Genomic DNA, 21,113 nt, shown 5'->3' with positions numbered 1-21,113 from the left:
TTTTGCCAACCTGACCCTTGGTAGTGTTCCAGGCCCTGGAGGCCTCAGCTGGAAAGAAAACCTTTGGTTATTTCAGCAGGAGCCACCTTTGCAGCCAAGGAAAGGTCTGCAAGGTCTGCTTTTCCTGGGCTCACACAACTCTGCAGCCTCAAGGGGAGCACACAGCGATCACACTGAGTGATCCCATTTATGCTTTCTTGTTTTAATCCCTTCATTTCAAAAAGATTTAGATGGCACAGAAAGGAAGGGAAAAAACCACCCCAAACCCCTGACATTTGGATGCTTGCCTCTTGATGTTCAGCCAAAAAGAGGCACTGGCATTTAACCATCAGAGAGCACAAGCACGTGGCAAAGCCAAATTATGATGGGTGATGGTTCCCAGGAGTCCAGGAGGAGCCACCCAACAGCCTTGCTGTCAGCAGGAGTGAGGCAAAGGATGGTCCCTGTGGTTTCCTGAGAGCTCCTCATCTTCTGAAGTCAAGGCCTTGCAGAAGGTCAGCCAAACCCCCTGGCTGATGACCTTGTGCTCACGGAACTGCCAAGCACCTGAAGCTGCCTCAGCATTTACAGGGTGGTGGCACCCAGCCCAAGGGCTCCACCCCAGCCTTGAGAGAGCACACACTCCCCAAAACTCAGTTTTAATGTTGTTAAGAAGGTGCAAAGGATGACCAAATCGTAGAAATACGTTGGATTTTTTCCCCCTTAACCTTTCTCCGAGTCATTCCAGAGCTTGCATCCAGCCTAACCAACATAGTTACAGGGCTAAATGCAGAACTGCTTAAAAATCCAACTTTTTAGTCCTCTGACAATCAGTTTCATGGCATTTTATTGCCCTTGGGGAAATGAACGACCTTGACACAGAGCTGGTTTTCCCTGTGCAGCTCCCTGACTCTATTTAGCAGCACGAAAAGCAGGAACAGAGCCCAGACTGGTGTTACTCAGAATATCAGCTCAGCTTCCAGGATTCTTGAAGCAGTCACTCAGGGAGAGGGAGAGGTGAAGAAATATGGCATTTCTGAATTGTATATATTCCATACATCAACATCCTCCTAATCAACAACAGCTGAAGAACTGCAGAGTGCTGGGGGAGAAGAAAATCCTGTAGATATTGAAGAAACTTTTATATCTATAAATACACATGCATGGATACGTGCACATCCCTACTTAGTCTCCAGCCAGCCCAGCCAGCTGGCATTAAATAACCAGGAGATGCTGTAAATTTTGGGACAAACAGCATCTCCTGGGTGCAGCTTCTGCTCTAATCGTGTTGGCATGATTATTTTTTCCTCACGAACAGGACAGGACTGCTGGGGTACATTCTTTGAGCTTTATTTGCAGCATCAGCCTCATCACATGGTTGAGGCAGTGGGAAGATGGCAAAGCTCACGTACAGCCAGCAGCAGCCAAAGATTTCTTTGTTAAAAATCACTTTTAAAACTTTCTAGCCAATAGCATATTGAATTGTTCTAGCTAATTACTAAAAGTATACACACAATGCTCACTTGTCTTCTTGCTATTAACAATACACAATACTCCATTATTAAGCTTAAAACCTTCTACTATCTTGCTAAGTATATTTTCCTGCAGTTTTAAGGTCTGTCTTAGTTAAACCTGAAACTCAAGCTATTGTTTAATGTCTTTGCTTGCTGTGCCATTGCAACTTTTTCTGCTTTCAGACTTTGCATCTGCAGCTAGTTCTAAGTTTCTCTGCTCTTTCTATTTCTAAGGCCTGCTTTTCCAGCTTTCTGAAAATCTTCTTACCTTTACTATGTCCCACACTAATCTTGGTGTTTTATTTTGGAGGGCATAGCCACTTGTTAGGCCACACCAGCTGTGGAAAGCCAACACCTGTGTCTGCATTCTGAAAGAAAAAGGTTCATCTGGTGGGTCCAGAGAGGAAGGTTCTTCAAGCCACCTCCTAATGGACAGGTTGGGTTGGCACTGCTGTGTGCTGCAAGCACATTTGGGGCTGAGCAACAGGGATCACACAGAGGAATCACACAATGATGCATTTGTCTTCTGAGCTGGCAAAGAACCCCAAACCCTCCAGGGCATGGTTATGTCATTCCAAGGGCTGACTCTATTAATCTAACAGCAGATGCAACCAGTTCCCACAAGCACTCCCCTGGTTCCAAAATCTTCCAAGGAGTTGGTGGGAGGGGAGGGGGGGGGGGGAACACACATCGGTCTCTTGTTTAGACTCCACTGACACAGCTATCAGTGTGACAGATTAGCTGTTATTGGAACATCCTGCTTGCCTGAAAGAAATATCTGCCAGGAAAAAGCAGAATGGGACCTGAGCACACACCTCCCACCCCAAGGTTACCACTATCCCCATATAAACAGCCCCTGGAAGCCCAGGAGACACAAAATCCCTGATACACCAAAAAAAAAATACCCAAAACAAAACCAGAACCTGCTCTGCCCAGTTGTTCAGTGGATAGCAGGGAAGGTAAGAGAAAAATCAATGTGCAAAATGAGAGTCAAATGAAATTCTTTCTATTTGAGCTGCCTGAACAGACAGAGTGAGAGCTGTGCAGATGGCAAATCCTGAACCAAATGATGAATCAACCCTCCAAACAGGGGGGCATATTTTAGACCCCAGGGGGGTGCAATAAAGCCAACATGAGGCTGAATTGAGTGATCTCCTTGCCTTCTGGGAGATGCTGCCCTTGCACTTGTTCCTCTGCATCCCTCACACCCAGCCAGCTCCTCTTGGCTCGTGTCTTTGGCTTGATCCAAGCAGAAACACAGCCCCGCACTGGGCTAATCTCACTATTTCATTAATCATTTATCTCATCAATCATTTTCAGCCATTTCCCTTGGGCCACCCAGCCTTGCCTGCAGCTGCCAAATTTCAGGCTCGTTTCATCTCTAACCTAGTTTCAGAGCTGCCTTGTCTCCCTGCCTTTCATGTTCCCAGCTCGTGCTCCTCTCGCACACTTGAACTGGATGTCCCTGATCAGCAAAGAGCAGGATGAGGGGGGAGGAACGAGGGGAAGGCAGACTTTTTGGGATTGTTGTGTGCTAAAATCAGTGCCTTGGAGCCAGATGGTGGCTGACTTGTTTAATTCTCCTCTAAAAGTGGACTCAAAAGGGGAAGTGGCCTCAAAGTGGGCAGCACTCCATGCCTACAGGTCTGTGATCAGGGCAGAACGTTTGTGCTCTGTGCCCCCACACAGCAGCATGTCCTGTGGTGACATTAATTGGGATCAGTGCAAGGGAACCCAGGCTGGGCTCAGCCATTCAGAACATCATTTACCAGCTCTGGAACAAAGCTGTTGCCACAAATTTTAACGCTTTAGGGGCTGGGGAGGTGTGGGTTTGGCACAGCAGTCACATCACTCTCTGCTCTCCCCGTGGGGAAGAGATGAGACATCCAAAGAAGGACAAGGCAAAGTGCTCACAAGGCCTTCAGCTGAGCCTTTCCTGAGCTCTGCCATATGTCATGGGCTGCTAAGGAGTGAATTTCCCACCCTTAGAAAATCTCACATATGGGCAGAAATGCCTCCCCTTAGCTGAGAGCTGAAAAGCATCTCTTCCATGTAAACGCAGATCTCTTCTGTTCCTCCTTCTCTCTAGGAGCAAAGGGGAGGCACAAGCAGGAGAAACTTTTGGCAAACTGGCCTTTGGCTCTGGGAGCTTTGAGGTGAAACCAGCCCAGCTCCTTCCACCAGGGCTGTGCCGAGGGTGGCAGGTCTGGGAATGCTTGGGGATGGAAGGAAAACCACCTACACCAGGTCCCACAGAATGAACAGCCCTGGCATCAAGTAAAGAAAAAGGAAGAGTTTTAAGACCCAGATTTGATCCTTGAAGTTTCTCTGGTTGCTCAGAGGGGCGGATTCCAAAGATCCCACCCAGCTCCTACAAACCAGGTTCCCAGGTTCTGGAATCCCCTGCCAGGCCAAGAGCCCTGCAGGATCAGAGCGTGGCTGTGAATGCAAAACAGGGGCAGCCTCCTGCACCAGCAGCATTCACATTCAAACCCTGGCAGGCTCCAGCCTCCCAGCACATCCCTGTGGAATTCCAGCCCTCTGCTCCCAGCTGAGCTGCTCCTCTCCAGCAGAGCCAGCGCTGCAAATGTCAGTGGAAGGCAGGCACGAGCACCACACTGAGAATCTCTGCTCCTGCTCACCGTGGCATCAGGCAATGCTTCCAACAAACAGCAAGTTCTCCTCAAAAATAGGAGTTTTTAGGGGAACTGGATTTCTGGCAGCTTTATGCAGAGTTGTTTCAGCCAGAGAGAAATGCAGAAGTGTCAGGACAAGGCCTGTCTCCCAACAGCAGAGAGGAACTACAGAGTCATTTTGTGATGAAATAGCCACAATGAACAGTCATTTTAAAGAAAGATACAGTCATACAATCATGGCAGAAAACCAGGGCCTGTTATTTCAGCTCCAGGCTTTGGTTCCATCCTCTTCCAGTGAACTGAAATCTCTGACTCTCTCCAAAGGGCACCCAAACCCTCCCTCTTGGTCTTTCCTTAGACACCTCCACTTCAGTGGGTATATTTTCAAACTTTGGCATGTAAGCTTTTAGGACAAAAAGCTGTGTTTTGGTTCACTGAACACAGATCTGCTGCTCCAACCCTTTAAAAGGGGGTGTGTGTCTTTCTTGTTGCATAAACCTCATGTATTTGAGTCCCTTTCCCTCTGCTAGGAAAGGTGATGTGGGGCCTGTTCCAGAAAATTCACCAGCAGGACCTGTGAATGCTTTAAAAGAGCTCAAGAAGCTGGAAAAAATTGCATGGACAAGTGGGGTTTTTTTCTGTTCTCTCCAAGAGGATAAAAAGCTGGCAATTAATAAAACACCAGGTTAGAAAACCAAACAACTCAAAGGCTTTTGCAATCAGTTCTAGCATTACCTGTAGTCAGAGCTTCTTCCCTTCAAAATACCCTGGAAGACCATTCCACTAAGCAGGAAAGGTATGAAAATATTCCTTAGCAGCCCCTGCATCAGAGACCACCCCAGGGTTTTCTGTTTTGTCTTTTTTATCCAATCTATCTGCTCCCAAAGCCCCTGGCAAGCCTGCCTAATGGAGGTTTCTCACCCTTGAGCAAGACTGCCTGCAGTATTCAAACACAAAAGGAAATTAAAGACCTTTGAAACACGCACAGAAGAAGTTGTTGGGGTTTTGCTGCCGTATCTTTAGGTTGACAGTTGGACTCAATGATTTTAAAGGTCTTTTCCAACCTAAAAGCCTCAACAGGTCTATCCCAGTAACCCACATGTGGCATGTAGCCCTAGGCTGAAACGTTTCTGGCCCCCATTCTTCTGCACAGGACCTCTTCTTGATGTGATTATGGGGTTTCCTTCACTCTTTAAATCCACAGCCTCCCATTTGGGATGCTGGGGTCCTTTTCCTCTCCATTATTCATTGCAGATCAGGAGGCTCAGCCAGCAGCATCACCTTCCCTCTGTTCAGAAAAAAATACTCCTTCTCCACAGGCACATAAGATTCTTTTTAAACTCTCATTAATCAAGGCCTGTAATCCCTGGGATCCTGCCAGGCTTTGTGGTTTTCTTGGTGGTCTCCTCCTTCAAGTCTCACAGATAAATAATGCCCTAAACCAGTTTGGTCTCTGGAGGCCAACACAAAATCCCAATTTCCTTCTTGGGCTACGTTTCTCCCAGCTTAATCTCCCCCTGATTTAATCTCCAATGAACATCTAGATAACTTCCAGGAGCTTTTCTTCCTTGGGGGAGTTAAGGCCCATGTTTTAATCTCCCCTTTCCAGGTCTAACGCTGGTTTTCCAGCCCAGACTCCTTGTTTGCCACGGGGGACAAGCAGTGCCCACAGACACGTCACCACCACCCTCTCAGAAGCCTCCACCACGTGATGATTGCCAAGTGCTGGCACTCCATTTCCTTCAGAGAATTCCCACTGTGCCATGAGACACAGGCAACAATTTGTTCTGGGAAAAAAAAAAAAAAACAGGGAGGGGGGGAAAATCAGGATTTTAAAGCCAGCAGGAGGTTTGAAAGGAGCAAACACTGTGGCAGCTGTGAATGTCAGACAGCAGCAGATTCCTTCCTGGTTGTGGAAGCATTAATTAGCACACCTAATCTTTAAGAGGCATTAGGATGCTCTTACTAAAGTTAAGCAGCTGCAGTGAATGAGCTGAGCTCCTGAGTAAGGGCTGAGATGGGAGCTGGGAAAGGGAGAAGGCTTCAGCTCTGAAATCAAACCCTCTCTGAGACAAGCAGCATTTATTGCTCTAGCTTTCCTCTTACCAAAGGCACTGCACAGCCAAGGCTGGGAAATCTGATTTAATGCCATTTTATCAAAAAGGATAAGTCTGTCATGCAGGAGAAAGAAAATTCCACTGTCCACGGAGTAAAAAGCAAAACCATCTTCGTGCCTGGAGCAGAATTTAAACTCTGGGCTGCCACAGGCAAAACAAGCACTCCAACCTGGCCAGGATTTTTTGTCTCAGTCATTTCTCCTCTGCATCCCCTGTTCTCTTCACCACTTAAACACACCGACCCTTCTTGCACAAAGGTCATTTTATCACACAGCTGGCCAGAAATCAGAAGGAGGGAGGGGAAAGGGGAATAATTTGAGAAAGGAGCTGCTGCCTCCCCTTGCATTTGTTCAATTCTGACATCTAGTGGGCATCAGCACCAGCGGGAAGCAGGAGCAGGAGTGGCCAGCCAGGCTCACCGACAGCTCTGGGATCTGCCATGGGTTACTTGTCTCCCAGAGGATGTTCCCCACCCTCGGCACAGCTCTGGCTCCTCGGGACCCCCCCAAGTGTCCATGCTGAACTGACACTTGCAGACCTGCTCCAACCCCATGCTCCTGGTGGGAAAGCACTCAGGTCCTGCTCCCAACAGCTCCCCACTCTGAATCAGGACATGGATCTGGCAATTAATGCCTCTTCTTCATTTCAGAGAGATCATCCAGGGGTCAGGCTGGACGAGCAGCCTGAGCTGAGGCTGCTGACAGCCGAGCGTGCGCCCGGAAATCTCCGCATTCCTCCAGGATGAGCAGCAGCCTTCTCTCTGACATGGGCTGGGCTCCATCCAGCTGATCAGCTCTGCTCTTTGGGAACTTTTTTGGCTAGCTCCATGTAGGGCTGAGCCCCTCTTTATTGCTGGTAGCTCCACCCATTCCCAGCTAGCCTATGTAAGCAGAATTTGATGCACCGCTACCAACACACCAGTGCCTGTGGTGGCACAAACCACAGCAGTGCCTGGCAGTGACCACAGAGTCACAGACTGGCCTGGAAGGGACCTTAAAGACCATGTCAGGGCACCTTCCACTAGACCAGGTTACTCCAAGCACTGTCCAACCTGGCCTTGAACACTTCCAGGGGTGGCGTGTCCATCACGGAGCATCTGTGCCACGGTGCCAAACAGAGGGTCTGGCAAATGAGATGCTGTGGCACCCTGGAGCTCAAATTCCACAAGTGCTGACTGAAGGGAGAGAAGGGAACTGAGCCCAGTTTTTCTGCAGTATCACTGCCTGGTGTTGTCCTTCATCCATCCCACACCATGGGAATTCCTGCCCAGACACTGTCAGCATAAAAAGTGTCGGGGTGTACAAAAAAACAAGCAGAGAAAATGAATGTGAAAGGAGTGATTCTGCCGTGGATGCAGGTTTTACTGCTTTTCTCAGAGAGCAGGAAGTCAGCACTTTCCACCCTTCCCTGGGGACAGACTGCAGTGCTGGAGGTCTGGGCAGGGGCTGGGTGTCCTGTCCCATGTGGGGACAGCAGCTGCAGTTGCTCCTGTTCATTCCCCAAACCACTACACAGATCCAAACTCTCACTTCTCTCCTCATCCTACAGCTGCTTTGCATGGGAAGGGTGACAACATTTCACCTTCTGCTAGGGCAACAAAGCTCAAACAAAGTCCCTGTATGCAGCAATGATGAGACCTCAGTCTCATTCCCTGTGGCTTTGCTGTCTCCCTTCCCTTTTTTGCTGCCTCAGAGTTTCTGAACAGCCTCAAAGTCTGCAAGAGGAGAGAATTTCTACTCTGCACATTCCTTCCAGGGCAAGTAGTGCCTCTAAGGGTGCGGGGAAAGCTCCCTCCCTGTCCCTGCTGCTGCATAAATCTCCACTCCCCAAGCAAAATCCAACAACAAAACTCATGGTGTGCTTACACAGCCCAAACTCTCAGCCAGGGGAGCTGGAAGGGAGCATCCCTAGCAAGGGTCATTGGTGTGTTGGAGCACCGAGTGCTTGAGTCAGCAATTTGGGACCAGGAAAGGCTCAGGAAAGTAATGTGGACAAAGGAAATATTGCTCCCTGCTGCCAGATAAACATCTGCACAGCAGATGCCACATCAGCTCCTCCTAGGTGTGAAGGCATTTGCATGCGTGCAGCCAGGAGCTTAAAGTACACTGCAATCATTTTGGCTGGGGGGGAAGAAAAATGAAAAAAAAAACAAAACAAAACAAAAAAAAGGTGGGGTTTTTTTCCTCTTTTTATTTTTCTTTTGGTGTGTGTGAGTGTGTAGAAAAGTGCACATTTAATTGTCACATATTAGCAAATTACAGAGTCAGAGAATATCCTGAGTCGGAGGGGCCCACAAGGATTGTTGAATCCAACCCCTGGGCCTGAGAACTGCCTTTTGTGGAACTGGGAAAAGCAAGAGTGAAACAGGGAAGAGTACATGCCCAGCTGAAGCTGTTTCCTCTATCAATCCACCTCATCCCTTCCAGGAAACGAAGCCAGGTCTTGGAGAAACAGGCCAGGAAGGTCTTCTGCTCACCTGGGCCAGAAAGACACGTAATAAAAAGACCTAAGCCACAATCTCTTGAGCTCAGGAGTTTCAGAAAGCACCTAGGCTGTTCCTGTCCAGTGAAGAGTCATGGTTCTACGTAAAATCCGCACAGATGGGTGAAATCAGCCCTACTGGGGTAGAAGATGCTCAGCAAAAATTTGGAAGAGAGACAGATCATGGAGGACTCCGGCACTGGGCGTTCAGAACAAAGGAATCATGGAATGCCAGGCTGGTTTGGGTTGGAAGGGACCTTAAAGCTCATCTCATCCCACCCCTGCCACGGGCCCGGACACCTCTCACCATCCCAGGCTGCTCCAAGCCCCATCCAGCCTGGCCTCGAAGGTTCCCAGTCCTGCTCATCCAAGCAAAGCAAAACAGCCATGGAAGAGGAAAACATCGCTGTCTCTGTTAGACCTTTGTCAGCCCCCTCTGCTCCCTGCTACCACGGTGGTCATGGAGGGCTCTGACTGCATCTTCTCAAGATTTTGAGGTGAAATTCCTACCAATCAGGTTACCTCGCTGCAGTCAGGAGGAGAAAATAGGTGAGAGTCAAACTGAGTGGGACAATGGCTTTAGAGAGAAAAATAAGTTGATTTTGACTAATAAAGCCTTAAAAAAAACCCCAATAAGAATCCCCTAAGCTGCATAACAACCTTCCATTTCCCAGAGAGCCGCAGGGTGGGCTCTGTGCAGGGGGTGGAGAGAATGGGACAAGACTTCTGAGACCTTTCCCAGGTGAGGAACACATCAGAGGTGTGCTCTAACCTCCAGAAGCCATTAGTACCTGACAATCACCGTCATTAGCAGCCCCCAGGGCTCCACATTAGCGACCAAGGACCCATTAAAGCCAAATTCCTGGTGGGCTTCAACTCCACCTTCTGGATTTGGAGAGAGGCTTCTCCGTCTGCAGCTGCTGCAGCCCGGAGAGACAGGAATGGAGTGTGGGTGTATTCGTTTGAATAATCAATAATTAGCCGGGAGCGTCACAGAAAATCACAAGCAAAGCAGAAAGAAACACGGAACACACAAATGGAGTAATGAGGTTTTAATAGCATCATTATGGGATGGTGGAAATGTCCTGGACACAGTTAAATTGGAGTTCTCCCAGGGATACCTAACACATCAGAAGGGCTGTTGATGGATGAGGGTGTATTTAGCATCTCATGAGCAGAAAGGGAGTTTGGGGAAAGACTCTCACTGCACGGAAGAACAATTTTTTTCACCAAAAAGGAAAGGCCAAGGCATCAGGTTCTTTCTTCCCATGCTGGATCTTTGAATCTTGACTCTTCTCATTCTCCAATCTACTTTAAAAACAGAGCAGAAGGAGAAATGTCTGAAAAATTGTCTCAGAACCATCCTTGGGAAAAGTGTATCCAGCCTCAACAAGTTGCTTATTAATTTGCTTCACACCCTGTGGAATCTGCAAAAAGAAACCTGCACATGCAAAACATTTCATATGTGCACAAATGTCGTGGCAGTGGCTAATTAGGGGGGAATAAAAGGAATAAAAAGAAGTAAACTGTTAGAAAAATTAACAACAGTGAAATAAGATCCATGGGACACAAATCAACACATATTGTCAAGTCTCAAAAGCAGAGATGGTCAAGGCTAGAAGCTGCTGTATGGTCTGCCCTGAAATGGATCTGAATGGAGAGTACAACATTCAGAAGAAATGGGAGATGTGCTTTTCCAAGGGAACATGTGACAGCTTCCCCAGCACCCTGGAGCCTACACTGTGTCTTCAGCAAGTTGGTCACCATGGCAACCTGAAATTTTTCCTGTGAGACAATTTTGTTAGTAAAATTTTAGAGACAGGTTCGGGCAAGAAAGGAGAGTCCCCACGTGTGGAAGGGATTAAATATAGTGACTCTCTAAGAACAGCTTGTCCAGGAGCCTGAATCCTGCCTGGAACCAGGCCCAGGCCCAGGCCTGCAGCCCTGGGGATGGGGGATGCCAGCACCAGGCACTGCAATCATTGCTGGGGACCAAGGGACAACAGGAGAAACAGGAACCAGAGGGAACATGGGAAATTCCAGCTCAGTTTAAGGAGAAAGTCTTCCCCCAAGAGGGCTCCTGTGTGTAGCCCAAAGAGGATGAGGGATCTCCATCCCATGGTATTCCAACCTCAGCTATACAGCCCTGCTTTGAGAGGGCCTTCCTGACTTTGTGTGATCCTTTGATGAGCTCATTTCTAAAACCCAGCACTGAGCAATAGGTTGAGAGCCCTTTCTGTTCCTCCAGGGAAGGAAGTCCTGTTGGTTTTCTCCTGGAATTAGACAAAGGGGCTTGTGAAGTGTAAGGGATCATTCCAAGATCCGTACCCTCCCTAAGCAGGAACAATCTCCTCCATGTGGCTGTGGGTCTAATCCTTCAAAACACATCGAGAAGAGGGGGAGGACAAAGGGCAAGAGCAAAATTGCTGCTGCTCACAGCACGGGGAGGCTGTCACAGCAATTCCCTCCTGCTCCAACACCTCTGCCCCAGCCCTGCCACGCTCTGACCCCTGCAGCAGGACAGGTCCTGCCTGGCTCTGTTTCCCTCAGGACAGGTGAAGGCACGCTGTCCCCTGCCCCAGCACATCACAGCTGCCGGGTGACACCGGGGACTCGGCCGCCACGGCCAGGCTCTGTGATGAAACAGCAGCCTGACATTTCCCCAAGCACCAAACTGCTCCCAAAGCCCATCTGACACGGAGCTCACACACCCTGCCACAGATCCCACCCTGCAGGGATTCTCCTTCCCTCTGCTGCTTCACTTTTCTTTTTTTTTTCCTTTTTTTTCTTTTTTTCCTTTTTTCTCCCACAGAAAGCAATAAGCTGCTTTATAAGAACTGTAGAAAGTGGGGAGAGGCAAAAAACAAAGACATGAGGAAATAAAACCGCAACTAAAATCAAGCAGCTCCTTAATGAGGGCACTGGGGATATTAAAGCTCAGTTTTCCACACCCCAGGAGAGCTGTGAACCCTACTCTGCTATTGTATTTACAGGAGACAGATAAACAAGCACCCCTTTCACTCTGGAGGTCAGGTCCTGGATTTCTTAGGTATGAGAAGAGGCCCAATGCTGCCTGATACTCTTCCATTAAAAAAACAACTCTGCTATTTAAGGATGCCACTTCTGCACGTGCAGTGCTGCTAATCAGCTCCTCAGGTTCCAGCTGTGCCAGGTGACAGAGTCCTCACTCAGGGAGCAATTGTAAGGAAAATACAGAAAACTCGAGGAGGAAATCACAGCCCCTTGGCTCCATGCTGAAGGAAGCTGATTTCCTGTTAAAAAACCACTTTCCTGGTGTGATTAACGAGCAAGACACAATCAGCGTTCACCATCTACTTGGATTTTGCAAAGGCAGGAACTTGCTTCTTGATTTTCCCGTTCAAGGACATGAAGCATTGCTGGGGAGACTCCAGATATAATTCACGGGTCTGCACAAGAAAAAGCTGCCTTAGGCAGGTGATTTTGGAGCAGCAAAGCATCAGGGCCCTCTTGCTCCCTGGGGATTAAGGTGGTCGGCAACTTTGAGCCATTCTTAAGCTCCTCTTTGCAATTCAGAGCAGCATCAAGCAGATTCCAGCTCAGGTTGTTAACAGGTGATCAGTTCTTGTACAGCAGCTTTTTCCCCCCTCCTGTCACTCCCTGTGTGCCTGAGCTATTTATGGGAAAGGCTGGCCCCAGAGCATGCCACGGGAATTTCACAATCTCCCCAGTTTGGAGATGGACGAGGAAATAAATCCAGAAAATCTGATTAGGACTTGTCACTGAAGTAAGCTCATTAATCATTGATGGGGTTTTTCATATTCAATTTCTAATTCCTGCAGGCACCAGCAGACTGGTGGGTCTGAAGACTGCAGACTTGAAAATGTTCTTTATGTAACAATGGCACTGATTTTTTTTTTCCCCCCTCCTGAATATTTAGCACATTCTAATAAATAAAAAGAGCTACAAAGCACCAGTGAGTTCATTTAGACCAGCTTCTTGCACAAAGTGAGGCACGGAATTTTCCTGAAATAATTCCTGAAGCCAAAAAAGATAAGAAGGCCTAGCTCAGAAATGTAAAATCCAGCATGAAAAACTGTCAGCCACTTGCCTGACCAATTTTTGCAGCAGTCAGTTATCCATTCTGGAGTGTAAAAGGAAAAAAAATCACATTTCATTCCTTACCTGGACTTGTCTAGCTTTGCCTGTCAGCACCAGGTTCTTTCAGTAAGAGATGAAAGTCTTCTATTATTAAATTGCTATTTCCCCAGCCTCCCCCAAAATCTTCTCAGCTAAGCCAAGCCAGTCGAGCCTACTGCCATTTCAAAACTCAGCACTCATTTCCCATGCCCCCACCAAGCCCTGCATGGCTTGTAATAATGCCAGCCAGGATCACACATATGCCAAAACCCAGGAAAAACAGCAGGGAACAACTTTTCCTGGCCTCAGACACATAAAATCTGTTTAATTTTTGGCTTCAAATGAAATCCTCTAATTCTGGATGCCAGCAAAATCAGGAAGATTCCTTTCTAGGCTTTGCAACTAATAAGTCAAATTGATAAAAGCAGAGAGAAACAAGGGGCTTTGGGGGTAGAGTTGATATTCTCTTTAAATCTCCTGATGTATCTGCCTCTGACGTGTCCAAAACCCAGGAAACTCCTCGGAAATAACAGCTCCATAGCTGACACTTTCATGAAATACAGCTCCATAAATGACACTTGCAACCAATTTTTAAAAGCAAGCAGAAAGTATTAAATTTCAAACTGCTCTGGGTTTCAAGAACCATAAATTTCTCCCCGCTTGCTTCACGTTCTGTTTTCAGGAAGGGTTTTACATCTTACTTTTGGTTTGGAGATTTGTTAGAAGTTAGGCACAAGAACACAAAGCATTTCTGAGTGCTGCTGAAAGGGGATAGCTCTTCTCCAGAGCCAGAGAATTGAAGATACCTGGCACTGCCCAAAAGGCAAAGAAAAGTTAGAGATTCCTGTAAGAAGACAGGCAGTGATTAAAAAGGGCCTATTGGCTTTAGTGGCTCGGGGATAAACCAAAATAGCATATGGATTTAATGAAATGATTCTTACAAACACAGCAGAGAGCCTGGGTTTTCCTTTGATATCTCGTTTCCAGGAGAGCAGGAGGCTTGTCTCCTCCAGCACATCGAGGTTTACCACGGATATGCTTATGAGTAACATGTGTTAGCTTTTGGTGAGTCACCGGTGCTAAATTCCATCTAAAAGTGGCTCAGTTTCCAACGCAGCAGGCTGGAGCTGAGCTCCACACGCAGGGAGCACTCAGTTCTGGCACTGCACAGGCACACAGACCTGCTAATGATATGTACCCGAAGAAGCCTTTTTAATCACAAAGACAGAGCACTAAGTAATTTCCTCTCCCCAACTACTTCAAACCTGCTTAGCACGCCAAAGAATGAGCTCATTCCGTGGTGCTGAAATTCTTTCAAACCACTTCCCTTTAGATTAAGGCCCTAAGAGGGCAGGTAAAGCATCAGCAGCAATTAGAGCTGCTCCCACACAGAGCTGCAGAGACAGGTCAGCAAAGGTGATTTCTGTAGGATAGGCTCTGCCAGCTCCAATAAATCACTGGCTGCCTTTCATTAGCATTCCTGTTAATTGGCTTCCAAACATCTCCTTCACGGATTCTCCAAATGCTTCTTCCCACCGTGGTTCTCCCAGATCCCTTCAGTTTTTTTGTTTGAGGAGCTGTGTGGCCCTGGGGCACTTGATTTGGCACAAAGACAAGGCCAATTCTCCATATCCCTTCTCTGGATATGCTCCAGCCCCTCACTGTCCTTGTGTGAAAAATGGGCATTTTATGATTGGCTTTTTGCAAATATTCAAATGAATATTATATGTGTTATGTTAGAAAGTGATGTATTCATTTCCAAAGTGTCGTATTCATTTTCTTAAGTAGTGTGTTAAATGTAGTTTTAGGTTATAACAGAATGTTAAAATAGAAACTATGCTATGTAAGATACTTTTTTTAAAGAGAGGAATGAGGTGCTTGCACGGAGATAGCAGCCACAGGACACCTGGATCTTTCAGCGAAAGAGAATTTATTGCTCCACTGTCAGAAGAAATGAACTTCTTCCCACCTTGCTTAGTCCTGAAGGTGCTGTCAGGATTCAGAGGAAGAAGCTGACACTGCCCAGACAGAATCCTGTGTTTGAATGGAATTTATGCACCATGGATGAGGTGAATGAATATGCAACAGGCTGTTGCTTTTAAGGGTTAATCCTCTGTTAATGTGGGTCCTTTTTTGGGCTTATTTTGCCCAGAAAAGGTACCCAGACTGTCCAGTAACTCTTTGTTCTTATTGTCTCATATTGTCCTAAATCCTAATTGTCCAAATTTTTATTACTCTAATTATATTGCTATTTTTATAACCATTTTATTACTATTAAACTTCTAAAAATTTAAAAACAAGTGGTTGGCAGCTCTCACACTTGTCACAAGGAAAATGGGGGTAAAAAGGCCAGAAGCCTACACTAAACTCAGACTCTGAGTTTACAGAAGGATTTTCCTGCATGCTTTGCACACCACCTGTACCCCAGGACACGGGTGTATGTTGGAGGATACAGGATGGACAACTCAAAAGTGAGGCACAGCCACCAGCTCTGGAGCTGGGATGTCTTCCAAGGAGCTAAAAGTCCTTCATCCTGAGCAGTCACTTCCCACCCTGCCACAAAACCTGCAGACCCAGGGTGTATAAAAGCTAAGCCTAACCCTAAGTCTACCCTGACCTGAACCCCATCAACCATGGGTGGTGCAGATCAGAAAGCTGTAGGAGCAGCAAAGTTGGGATGGCCTTCTGCAGCCCCAGTGCTCCTGGAGCTGTAGGTTCTCTGACTCTCCCAGCCCTAAGCCTAAGCCACACTCACCCAGGCCAGGTTATTCCATCTTGTCAGGGTTAAAGTAGCTGGGTTTGTTCCAGTCTCCACGGCTGCTGCCTCTTCCCCTTGAAGGGAAGGCTTCAGGAGCAAAGGCATCACCTAAAAAAAAGAACATGGAGACATCTGTAAGCGTGAGATGCTTTCAGACTTGTGTGGATTGTTGCCCAGAGAAGCTGTGGCTGCCCCTGGGTCCCTGCAAGTGTCCAGGGCCAGGTTGGACAGGGCTTGGAGCAACCTGGGATAGTGGAAGGTGTCTCTGCCCACAGCAGGGCAGGGAACAAGTTGATCTTTCAGATCCCTTCATCAACCCAAACCACTCTGTGATTCTAGATAGAAAACATTCAGCACTGCATTCTGCACTCAAGTAGTGGTTATGATTATGAGAGCACAAACCTGGCAATCCAAAAAATGGATAAACCTCAGCATGGCCTGGCTTGGCAGGACAGTGCCCTCCACGCACCCTAAACCAGACACCCCTCTGCAAGGGAAAAACCAGCTGCCCATGAGCAGGAGCAAACAGCTGATCTTTCACATTGTCCTCTCCCTCAGACAGATGACCTGGAGATGTTCCAAGAAGAGAGCACAGGTCAGGGCATTCCAGCATGGCAGGGCTGCCTTACCTTCCCTGGGAACGCTGCCCCACCTGTCAGGGGTCCTTACGGGCACATGCATCATCTGGAAATTAAAGACATTCCTTTAAAAACCTCACCTGGCAAGAAGAAACCTCACCTCTCCATCCCCTCAGGCACGAGGTGGTCACTAAAGTAACCCCAAACTTCATTCTTAATTTCGCTGATAACAAAGATTACTGCTGGTGCTCCTGCAATCCAGGGGTTGGACCCCATGATCCTGTGTTTATTCTGTGATGCCAGCCTCAGTCAATCACAATTCCTTCTCCCATCCAAACAGCTCCAAGGGTGCACCAACACCACCTCAGCCAAGCTGAGATACCCTGAGCAGAGTCACAGCTCCACAGCAAGAGCTGCAGTGCACTTGCTGCAGCCCTCTGCCGAGGGAAACACTTTACTTTTCAAGTGCAGTAATTCCCTTTGGCATTTATTCCTTATTAACATTGCAGGAAATATATTCCCCAGCAGGAATATGGCAACAGCACTGAATTTTAAGTGATGGTTAAGGAAGACTTGGGGGAAGATGTCTGCTTGTAAAAGCAAGTGTTTGTGCTGAGTGCCCTGTTAAACAATGGTTATGTCACCCCACAGAGGACTGACTGAACATCCCAGCCTGTGTTACACATTCCAGAGCTCCACGTGCAGTCTTTCTGCTCTGCAGAGCCAGGCTTCCTGGGGTGCACTGAATGGAGATTTTTAGCCAGCTCTGAATGGAGATTTTGAGGAAAAAAAAAGAATAAATGAAGAGCTAATTTGGCAATTCAAGCCAAGGAAAAGTAACAAAGAATCCTATTTGCTTACAAGGTGGCTGGAGAGGGACTTTTCACAAAGGCTTGTAGTGACTGGACAGGGAAGACTGGCCTTAAGCTGAAGGAGAGCAGGGTGAGATGGGATACTGGGGAGAAATCCATTCCTGTGAGGGTGGGCAGGTCCTGGCACAGGGTGCCCAGAGCAGCTGTGGCTGTCCCTGGATCCCTGGAAGTGTCCCAGGGCAGGCTGAGCAGGGCTTGGAGCAACTTGGGCTAGTGGAAGGTGTCCCATGGTAGGGGGTGGAACTGGATGGACTTTAAGGTCCCTTCCAACCCAAACCATTCTGTGATTCTACAGTTCAACTTCTTCATTTAGCTCCCTGAATTTTCCAAAAATAAAAGCTCTCCATATCCTTGCTTGTTAAAATGTGTTCCCTCAAGCACAATACCCAATGTAGAGCTGGGTTTTCTAAGTGCAGACACAAAGTTCAAGAGTCATTTCATGGATAAAGTGGACCCTGGCACAGTTTGGAAACAGTCAGTAGGAATTCCCAGGTTAGGTCAGCATTGAATAGCACCCTTAAAGCCAAAAAAGAGCTCAAAAAGGGAACAAAGATCTCAGCAGACCAAATGTCCTTGGGATGTGCTGTGATGACATGCTCAGCTGGGAGCTGGGTTTGGCAACAGAGCCAGAGCCACAGGGATTTGTGTGTGTGTCTAGGAGGTGTCAGTCACTGTTCTCCAGGCCCATACTCAAGGAAGGAAGTGCTGGAGGTGATAGATGTGCCAGACTGCCACAGAGTGTCACACTCTCCCAGGAAAGGGCAGAGCCCTCAGCTGATGGAAAGGGAAGAGTCACAGCTGACAGCTGGATTTCAAACGACAGTCACTTTCCTGATCCAAACCTCCTCCTGCAACAGGAGCACACACAGACACCTGGCCTTCTCTTTAAAAGAGGCTAAGCAGAATTTTCACTCCTCCAGGCAGCAAAAATGGGTTTTGCCCTTCCTCACCTCCTCACTGCTCATGGATTCAGAGCTGAATGCGCTGCGATGGCACCGCACGGTGATGTTGGCAATCAGCCCCCCGGAGACTTCCACAACGCTCCTGCAGGAAGCAGTGGGCTGCAACAGAACAAAACAGAGCCAATCTCACAGAGCAAACATCCCATACCAACCCTCAGTGGTGGTGGGAACCTGCAGAAGGATTTCAAAAGCAAATTCAAAGAGAAAGAAATCAGAGAACAATTGTACAATGACATGTCATGGCTCCCCAGCTATGTGTTTGTTGTACAAACCTCTGAGCCTGCTTGGGGTAGGAGAAAACCTCCACATCCTTTTCACAGCTCAGCACAAAGAGAAGGACAGTGCAGGGCTGTGCCAACAGCAGCCCCAGCTCTGGGAGTTAAACTACCCTTAAAGATGTTGTCTCTGCAATTGGACAAAAAACTGCAGCAAAACCTGCACTCAAGTTTGGAAAACACATCCTCACACTACCATATTGCCCTAAGAAGAAGAGGAGGATTTAGGATTTAGGTGTCAGTTTAGGATACAGGGATAACACTGCAGCAGCCAACTTTTGAGTTTTGAAAGAAAAACAGAAAACCAAGAACTCTGTGTGGTGCCATCTACACACACACATGAGCTGCTTAGCTCCAGAGCAGAGAGGAGATTTGGCCCAAGGAACTGTGCACAGAGAAGTCCCAAGTCTGTGCACAGACTCAAAGACAATGTATTTCCACCAAAGCTGGTGATTTAAGACTCAGAGGAGAGCAAGATCTGTAACAAGAGCCTTTTAATTGCAGGCTGAGAGTGAAAAATCCAAAAGAGATCAGCACTGTGAGCACAGAGGGGGGATCTGCATGACATGTAAGGTAACCCTTCATGTGGTGCCCAGATAGGTGAAAGCAAGTGAAACATCATCTCTTAACTTAGAGAATAAGCCATTCCTTCTAGGATTTGGCCCCAAAAGCACACATACCTTTACTACACACTGCTCCCAGACACAAATCCAGAGAGTTTCCCACCACTGACCCTTCCCAGCCAAGGCCCACTCCATGCTGCAGGTTGTATCAAAAGCAGCCAGCCATTCCTCACCTCTCAGCACCAGCAGCACTGCAACCCTTCCCCTGCATGGAGGGGGGGATTCCCAGTGCCAGCAGGGGCACCTACCACGAAAGGGCCACTTTGGAAGTCACAGGTGGAGGGGTCTCTCCCCGAAGCCTTGGTGCACACGGTCTCGCGGATGCTGAAGCGCAGATCTAACCCGTAAGTATCGCTGTCCCACGTGTCCACCTGGTGAGAGCAGGGTCAACACAACACAGCATTCGTCCTTTTGGATTATTCCTTTCTTTTTTCTCATAGTCCAATCAATGCTTTAGTGCCACCCTGATTTTTTAAGATTTTCTAAGCCTTCTGATGTTTACATTCTTGTAATGAACTTTCTCACACACTTTCTGTAAATAACTCATTGTTTTGCATTCTTTTATGGAGGAGGAGAAATTTGATAGACTGTTGGTTTGTCCAGTGTCATTGGAGAGGTGGCACTGTCACCCTCCAATCCACTGTCACTTTTGGAAATCTATAAATGTTGGAGTGAGAAAATAAACTTCCCCTTTTTACCTTGAGAACAGCAGCGTGTCCGTGTTGTGTTATTTCATGTCTTATAGTGACACTTTAGCTCAAGATGGGAGACTTAAAAAGAAAATTTAAAAAGCAATGCCCCAAAAAAACCCTCAACAAACAACAAATTCCCGCTACTTTCAAATACTTGGGGGTTTTAATCCAAATTGTATAAATCCATATGTCATCTTGACATTCATTCTTGCAGAGACTTGATACAGGCCACCTATAGGAACAGAAGGGTTCTGAGGGTGTTCAGGAGCATGGACATCATAACTTTGAATTAATAAATTTTAACAGAAAGGAAGGTTCTGAGGGTGTTCAGGAGCATGGACATCATAACTTTGAATTAAGACGTTTGAACTCCTTAACTTGGGGAGTATCCAGTATAATTTTGAGCACCACAAATTAAAACAGATAGAGGTTTCTTGCTTGCCCTTAGTCTCTAGCAGATTTAAACCAGAACTGGTGCATAGAGACAGATGACATAAATAAAGATCAGAGAAAGATTCCTGAATTGTGGGGGCATTTAACCAGTGAAGAGCTTCAGATGAGCCAGGGTGCTTGATGCCCAAAGCAAAGCAGTTTGCTGGAGGTATTTAAAAACATCACTTTTCAACAAAATCCTACAAGACAGCCCTCAAGGACTAGGCATGAAAAGCTAGGCATGAAAAACCACTCTAGGCATGAAAAATCTGAATTCCTAAAGTATCTTAATTACAAACTTACATACAAAAGATATTTAGGTTCCTGAAGCTGTAACTTCAGATAATGGCCCAAACCCACCCTCTTTCAAGCAGCATCAGCCAACTCCAACTGAACCTGGGTTTCCAGGACTGGGTGAAAAGGAGTTTTCCATCCCAGGAAACCTCATTTCAGGTAAAGGATCTCTGTTGTCTTTGTACTTACTCCCATGACTCGGCTCCTGACAACACCATACAGGTTTCTGCTCCATGACTGGGAATTGATCCGGGCAATGGAAGCATTGAGAGCCTCCTCTGTGACAGGGAGGTCGTAGTCATACACTGGGAACCCTGAGAGGGAGGCACAGTTCCATCAGAAGTCCATTGGAGGATTATACTTTTCCCCCCAAAACCACCCTAAAAAGGAGGACAAGGCTCCAACTTACCTGAACATGAGAAAATGCTCAAAGCGAGGAGAAAAATTAGGATCCTCATAGTGTGTCCTTCAAAATCCTCCAGGCTTTTTCCTTTCCAAGCAAGGATTCCCAGTGCATATCCCTCTGTCTTTATATAAATGCAGCCTGACCTTCCCACAGAGTCCAAGCTCTGCTCCAAACATTGCACTTTAAACAGAATTGATCCAAGAGTAAATATTTGTTGTCAGCTTTTCTCCATTTAGCAGTAATTCTCTGATAATCAATGGGCTGCAGTGCCTTTTTCCCAGGACTGAATTCCCCTCTGGGGAGCACTGAATTCCTGATATGTTTGTAGCCAAAGGCTACTAGAATCCAGTTATTTTGTTCTCTCTTAGCCACTAG

At 47.2% G+C, this 21,113-nt stretch overlaps 1 protein-coding gene across 1 annotated transcript; it reads right to left on the bottom strand.

Annotated features, from left to right (window-relative positions):
* Positions 1 to 10,022: 10,022 nt before the first annotated feature.
* On the bottom strand, positions 10,023 to 20,817 carry SPP2 (secreted phosphoprotein 2). The gene is made up of 7 exons (XM_036386968.1): positions 20,742 to 20,817; positions 20,522 to 20,646; positions 19,163 to 19,285; positions 18,005 to 18,115; positions 16,234 to 16,288; positions 15,602 to 15,712; positions 10,023 to 10,038 (listed from the first exon to the last, which is right to left on the bottom strand). Exons 1-6 carry the CDS (start codon positions 20,788 to 20,790, stop codon positions 15,612 to 15,614), a joined length of 564 nt encoding a protein of 187 aa, XP_036242861.1. The 5' UTR covers positions 20,791 to 20,817; the 3' UTR covers positions 10,023 to 10,038; positions 15,602 to 15,611.
* Positions 20,818 to 21,113: the final 296 nt, after the last annotated feature.

This window comes from Molothrus ater, chromosome 7 (genome assembly GCF_012460135.2).
Source record: "Molothrus ater isolate BHLD 08-10-18 breed brown headed cowbird chromosome 7, BPBGC_Mater_1.1, whole genome shotgun sequence".
NCBI classification, from domain to species: Eukaryota; Metazoa; Chordata; class Aves; order Passeriformes; family Icteridae; genus Molothrus; species Molothrus ater.
The sequence above is the reverse complement of the archived record's forward strand: the minus strand, read 5'-3'. Positions and strand labels throughout refer to the sequence as shown.